Source organism: Littorina saxatilis, linkage group LG6 (assembly GCF_037325665.1).
Source record: "Littorina saxatilis isolate snail1 linkage group LG6, US_GU_Lsax_2.0, whole genome shotgun sequence".
Lineage (NCBI taxonomy): Eukaryota > Metazoa > Mollusca > Gastropoda > Littorinimorpha > Littorinidae > Littorina > Littorina saxatilis.
The window spans coordinates 56,669,852-56,677,351 of record NC_090250.1 but is presented as its reverse complement, the minus strand read 5'-3'; the positions used below and the strand labels follow the sequence as shown (position 1 = coordinate 56,677,351).

General features: G+C 41.5%; 1 protein-coding gene across 1 annotated transcript in view; it reads right to left on the bottom strand.

Annotated features, from left to right (window-relative positions):
• Positions 1-3,242: 3,242 nt before the first annotated feature.
• The window catches only part of LOC138968211 (uncharacterized), a 5,389-nt gene continuing 1,131 nt past the window's right edge, over positions 3,243-7,500 (bottom strand). The window contains exons 1-2 of the mRNA XM_070340764.1: positions 7,335-7,500; positions 3,243-3,441 (exon numbers count right to left, since the gene is read on the bottom strand). The exon at positions 7,335-7,500 is cut by the window's right edge and continues 1,131 nt beyond it. Coding sequence (XP_070196865.1) covers positions 3,380-3,441; positions 7,335-7,500 — 228 coding nt within the window. The 3' untranslated portion in view covers positions 3,243-3,379. The remainder of the gene's footprint in view (positions 3,442-7,334) is intronic.

The following is a 7,500-nucleotide window of genomic DNA, read 5'->3' as shown; positions in this document are numbered from 1 at the left end:
ATTAACCTATTTTCGTTAATTGTGATCACATTTTAAGAGTAAACATGAAATATGTATATATTTTTAGATTCAAAATTTAATGAAAAATACGATGCAATCAATTTTAAATCTGTTTGCGAAAAATCGATTTTAATGACAACTTTAATGAGCAAACTCATTGATTAGTTTTTAAGCTTCCAAGCTGAAATGCAATACCAGAGTCCGGGCTTTGTCGATGATTACTTGACCAAAACTGCAACCAAATTGGTTGAAAAATGAGAGCGTGACAGTGCCGCCTCATCGTTCACAAAAAGCCGGATATGACGTCATCAAAGACATTTATTAAAAAAATGAAAAACACGTCTAGAGATATCATACTCAGAAACTCTCATGTAAAAGTTTTATGAAGATCGGTGCAGTATAGTTTCTCTGAATTCCTCTACACACACACACACACACACACACACACACACACACACACACACACACACACACACACACACACACACACACATACATACATACACTACACCCTCATCTCGATTCCCAGTCAACGCTAAAACATTTAGTCATAACTTGACTAAATGTAAAAAACACGACAGATCAACTTTTTGAAACAAAACAAGACGTTGACAATACCATCGGCCTAACGGCTTTTGAAACAAAACAAGACGTTGACAATACCATCGGCCTAACGGCTTTTGAAACAAAACAAGACGTTGACAATACCATCGGCCTAACGGCTTTTGAAACAAAACAAGACGTTGACAATACCATCGGCCTAACGGCTTTTGAAACAAAACAAGACGTTGACAATACCATCGGCCTAACGGCTTTTGAAACAAAACAAGACGTTGACAATACCATCGGCCTAACGGCTTTTGAACAAAACAAGACGTTGACAATACCATCGGCCTAACGGCTTTTGAAACAAAACAAGACGTTGACAATACCATCGGCCTAACGGCTTTTGAAACAAAACAAGACGTTGACAATACCATCGGCCTAACGGCTTTTGAAACAAAACAAGACGTTGACAATACCATCGGCCTAACGGCTTTTGAAACAAAACAAGACGTTGACAATACCATCGGCCTAACGGCTTTTGAACAAAACAAGACGTTGACAATACCATCGGCCTAACGGCTTTTGAAACAAAACAAGACGTTGACAATACCATCGGCCTAACGGCTTTTGAACAAAACAAGACGTTGACAATACCATCGGCCTAACGGCTTTTGAAACAAAACAAGACGTTGACAATACCATCCTAACGGCTTTTGAAATGGACAAACAAGAGACACGACAGACACAAATAAAGAAACGTTTCTTGGACTTATCTTCGACTGTCGCGTCGATTGTTTGTCCGCTTCCAACGACCTGTTTTGTCCTGAATTAAAGGCACAGAAAGCCTCCCGTAAACCATCACAGAGCTCCCCGAGCGTCTACATACAGTACAAGCATACTTCCATTTGAACGCTCACCGAACGGGAACATCCTGGCTGTTTTCTTTCGAGCGTGAGAAATTTTCAAAGAATTTATTTTCGTGGACTTGGTCCAACAACAATGGCGCCTCGTTTTGCTGCTGGAAGTCTGTTATGATACCGGAAATCACGCCCGGACAGTAAGCCTCCCGTAAACCATCACAGATACTGTCAGGCTTTTACACACAGTACAAACACCCTTCCATTTGAACGCTCACCAAACGGGAACATCCTAGGTGCCCTACGTAAAGAGCGAGCAATTTTTAAAGAATTAAATTTGCAGATTGTCTCGAACACTTTTTGGACCCATCCTGAACTCAGGTCAAACATGAGTTACTTCCCTTCGGGTCTCATTCTAGCGATGTAAACTGGCGATAGCCGTGAATCGATGATTATCAAAATGTTTTTGGACCGTGGTGCGTTTTTGCGCTAGACCTAACTTTTAAAATCTAAATAATAAATTGACAGCTTGTTACACAAACATTCTTTAATCATAAAAGAATTCTTTTTTCATCAAGACAAGATCAGTACAATTCGAAGTTGTGAAAGTTTGAAAAAAGAAAAGCCCGGAAGCAGGGTCACGCAAGGGTCGTAGCAGACGACGGTTTATCAGTGCATATCGCCGTTCCTCTCAACAGTCAAAAGCCATCGCTAGAGTTCTTGTGAACCACAGCCGTTTGTTTCGTGCATAAAAACGTGCTATTGTAAATAAGCTCACATCGAGTCGCATTCAAATGACTAACTGACGACTACATTGTGAAAAAGGGAAACTGGATCACACGGGTTCACGATGGCTCAGGGGTAAGATAAACCACGCAAAAATAAATTCTTTGAAAATTGCTCGCTCTTTACGTAGGCCACCTAGGATGTTCCCGTTTGGTGAGCGTTCAAATGGAAGGGTGTTTGTACTGTGTGTAAAAGCCTGACCGTATCTGTGATGGTTTACGGGAGGCTTACTGTGCCTTTAAACGTTCCAAAAAAATTAACCTTTCTTCTTTTTTTTGTCTTTGGTGTATTTTTTCTGTTTGCGTACATGCTTGCATGCATTCATTCGAGTGTATCTATAATAATGTCGAGCTAGGAGTACATTGGACGCTTCGTCTTTCAGTGTGTCTAATTGTCGGGCTTTTTTGGTGCGGCTTTTGCGGCACACGTGCCGGATTCTGTCGATGACGTCATATTGATCACGTGATTCTCTCACCGGAAAATTCGAGTTCGAACAGCAGTCGAAACGTGGCTTGAAGCTGAGGGGCATTTTGCTTTCGAAGTCAATGATGTCGCGTTGAAATTGATATGCATACAGGACTTGTTTAAATGTCACTTTCACATTCTAGGCGTGATTCAGCGCGATTTTGCACTTGAAATTATGGTTTGTGGAACTTTTAACTGGCATTTTTCAGTTTGTTGTTGTCACTACCGGTAATAAGATGATATGATAAACTTACCGGTATGTTTATAAGATGATATGATAAACTTTCAATCAGCAAGATTGTATAATGAGGCGTCATCAAACGCATTTATCGGAGAGAGAAAAAATTGGGGAAAAACGTCTGTGTCTGTGGATATGATCTGGAAGTAATCAAATGTTAACCTTCATAAACATCTGTCAGGTAGTTTTGGGGAATCGCTGTGCGCGCGCGCACACACACACACACACACACACACACGAAAAGGCGCACACAAAGGCCCACACACACACACACACACGCGCGTACGCACACACAAACACACAGTGAATGATTGAATGAATCAAAAAAGAAGAAAACAGGAAAACAGCCAAACGTCGTAAATAAATCAGATTCAAGTTTAAAAGAATATCAAACAATGGCGATAAAATGAGAGCTGCAGGACGGCAAAATACGCCATGAACGCAGTAGACGGTTGCCATGGTGACCATTGGTCAGTAGTGGTCAGCGTTATGACTGGGGAGAGAGTTCCAGCCAAACGCCAGACACCCCCCTGTTCCAGAACGTGGAACCTGCACAATGCAAACAAAAACACTATATTATTTCAATGTTCATTTCATTTCATTTGCTATAAACACACAGAAGTAAAAAGTCTAAAGGAAAGAGAGAGAGTGAGAGAGAAAGAGAGAGACAGAGAGAGAGGGAGAGGGGGGGGGGAGAGAGAGAGAGATAGATAAAGAGAGAGAGTTTGAGAGAAATAGAGACAGAGAGAGAGAGAGCACACACACACACACACACACACACACACACACACACACACACTGCTCTATTATCCCAATGCTGGGAAACTCGGGTCGCTCCCTCCCAGCGGAAAGCTAGCAGCAACAGGGTCGCGCTACCCAGGCGTGTGCGTGTTTAGGTGTAATCAGCCACCTGCACTTATGGCACAATGACCCAGGTCTTTTACGAGCCAATTTGGTGACACGGGGGTGGGACGTGGATGCCGTCTCTGAGCCTGTACATAAAGCTGACTCGTGTCCGTCTCGGCCTGGATTCGAACCCGTGACCCTAGGATCACAAGTCCAGTGCTCTACTACCTGAGCTAGCCGGCCCCCCACAATGTTATTGTGCTGATAGAGCAACATACATGTATATCGTATTCCAGTAGAATTCCACAATAAATATCTGTGTCTTTAGTGCTTTCTGACTTGCATGGAGGGAGTACTAGCTCCCCCTCACATAGCTTATTTCTACTGTAGCTTATTTCTACTGACTTCTCCTAACGCGCATTTAACAAAAGCTGTAACCCCCACCCCCCTGCAGTATTAGTTATATTCGTAACAAATTACTGCCTTTTCCTAGAAAAAACAAGAAGGGCAAAGCCCATACGACTCACATGCTACATAACTAAACCTAGCAATGACACACTAAGAACTGCTTTACACATTTTTCCTACCAAAATACATGTGACCTTGACCCAAGGTCAAGGTCATCGAAGGTCATGCAACACAAAGCTGTTAATTCAAGACAGGAAGGACAATGGTGCTTATTGGCTCTTTCTACCATGAGATATGGTCACTTTTAGTGGTTCACTACCTTATTTTGGTCACATTTCATAAGGATCAAAGTGACCTTGACCTTGATCATATGTGACCACATGTGTCTCATGATGAAACCATAACATGTGCCCCACATAATTTTTAAGTTTGAAACAGTTATCTTCCATAGTTCAGGGTCAAGGTCACTTCAAAATATGTATACAATCCAACTTTGAAGAGCTCCTGTGACCTTGACCTTGAAGCAAGGTAAACCAAACTGGTATCAAAAGGTGGGGCTTACTTTGCCCTATATATCATATATAGGTGAGGTATTCAATCTCAAAAACTTCAGAGAAAATGGGAAAAATGTGAAAAATAGCTGTTTTTTAGACAACATTTATGGCCCCTGCGACCTTGACCTTGAAGCAAGGTCAAGATGCTATGTATGTTTTTTGGGGCCTTGTCATCATACACCATCTTGCCAAATTTGGTACTGATAGACTGAATAGTGTCCAAGAAATATCCAACGTTAAAGTTTTCCGGACGGCCGGCCGGACGGACGGACGGACGGACGGACGACTCGGGTGAGTACATAGACTCACTTTTGCTTCGCATGTGAGTCAACAAGTCGCGTAAGGCGAAATTACTACATTTAGTCAAGCTGTCAAACTCACAGAATGAAACTGAACGCACTGCATTTTTTCACCAAAACCGCATACTCGTAGTTTCGTCAGTCCACCGCTCGTGGCAAAGGCAGTACAATCGACAAGACAGAATAGTGCGGTAATGGTCGCGCTGAGCGGGATAGCACACTATTCTGTAGCTCTCTTCGTTTTAACTTTGAGCATGTTTTTAATCCAAACATATCATATCTATATGTTTTTGGAATCAGGAACCGACAAGGAATAAGATGAAATTGTTTTGAAATCGATTTCGGAAATTTTTATATTTTAATTTTCAGAGCTTGTTTTTAATCCGAATAAAACATAATTATATGTTTTTGGAATCAGAAAAAGATGAAGAATAAGATAAACATAATTTTGGATCATTTAATATACAAAACAATTAATTAAAATTTTCAGATTTTTAAATTTAATGGCCAAATTCATTGATTAATTTTTAAGCCGCCAAGCTGAAATGCAATACCAAAGTCCGGCCTTCATCAAAGATTGCTTGGCCGAGGTTTCGATCAATTTGATTGAAAAATGAGGGTGTGACAGTGCCGCCTCAACTTTTACAAAAAGCCGGATATGACGTCATCAAAGACATTTATCAAAAAAATGAAAAAAACCGACTGGGGATATCACACCCAGGAACTCGCATGTAAAATTTCATAAAGATCGGTCCAGTAGTTTACTCTGAATCGCTCTACACACACACCCACACACATACACCACGACCCTCGTCTCGAAAAAGTATATCTGCTAAGATTCAGTAGAGGTTACATGCCGAGTCTCAGTGATTATTAGAAATAATGGTCGAAGTTAGCGGATCATGAAAAATGCGAGCTTCAGCGATCTTCAGCGAGCTTTTTCATGACCGCGAACTGAGACCATTATTTTTTATAATCTCTGAGACGAGGTGTGTAACCTCTTTATTCCTCCTTTCTTCAGTTATTCAAAGAAAACAGGAGTTTTTGTGCGAAAGTTTGATCGAATCCGAATCACTCAACCAGTCAACCTGCGCAGGCGATCGAGTAATACGCGGTTGTATAGTTCCGTGCAAATCATTCCATTCTGTTAACACTTCTTGTCAGTTTCCCTGTTTTGGACTAAAATCACGTACACAGATATGCTGTTATTCTGCTGTGGCGGTAAAGGCAGATATTGTGTGTTCTTTTTATGTTTTAGTATCGCTTTGGATAATGTTCTTTCGTCAAATGGGACTAGCAGACGAACATTTGCACCCGTGTTCCAACGTTAATTACTGTATGAAGTTCAGTTTTCTGGGTAAAATAGTGTATGAAACCGCTTTATGTTGTTTAAATTGATGAGATGTGTGCATTTGGTTGCGTGTGATCTGTTTATAAAATGAAATATTGTTGAAAACTGACCGTCGGATTGCAGTCAGTGTTGCCGAAGAAACTGAGTGACAAGAAGGGGAACTACTCTTGTCGCTAGACAAAGTATGAGTTACTTACCTTGGGAATTTGCTTGTGATGAACGTTTGTGCACGGCAGATCTAGATTCAGAAAACAACCTAACTCATGGATTTTATATGGAGATTCATGTGTTCAGGCCTGTAGTTGTTAATTTAAATGCGGTATGTTTGTATTGTTTGCTCCAGAAATGTATACTTCGTACATTAGAGCGTTCGGAACTTTTCAGTCGCAAACTGAGTAGTACCGAAACAGAACAGCTTCTCAACCCATTGCACTATCGAGGATTCAGGTGGTTGCTGGCTCGTTATTTGTTTGGTTGCTGGGTCATTATCGAAAAATAACTAGCTCTACAAGTTTACAGAGGTAAAGAAGCAGAGGGGGGAATAAGTAAGAATAATAATGTTGCAACTTGCATATCCCCAGAATTTCTGATTTCTTTCCATCGCGCTTTCATCCCAGTCTTTCCTTTTGGTTGCCCGTATGTGCCCCTCCCCCCCCCCCCCCCCCTCCTTTTTTCCCTCTGAAGATTCCTCAGTTTTGCTCTAGTTCCCCACCCCACCCAAAAAAAATTTCTTCCGGTTTATTCGTGTCAAGTCCACCGTCATGGAGATTATTTTGTCTAATATTGTATTGATTTGGTCACGTGATATAAGCTATTTTTGCTCGAGTTTGTGTCCTCTCGGCCTTGCAAACTGTCAATTGAAAAATGTCATGTATTTTGAATACAATTTTGTTTGAACCAACACCAAACCCCACCCCCTCCATTCAAGTCATTTGCTTTCCATAAACGAAAGAAAGAAGAAAACATTGTGTTGACACAACTCACCGAAGTGCGCGACTCTCCTCGTGACCGTCGTGTGGTCAGGGACTTCATTTTCCCTGAACATCGCTCGCATGGTCTCTTTGGACAAGACATCCGCCTTAGTGAACTTCATTGTGCTGATGAGTTTTCCCTCCAGTGAGACAGGCACCACCCCGGCGTTGTGGGAGTG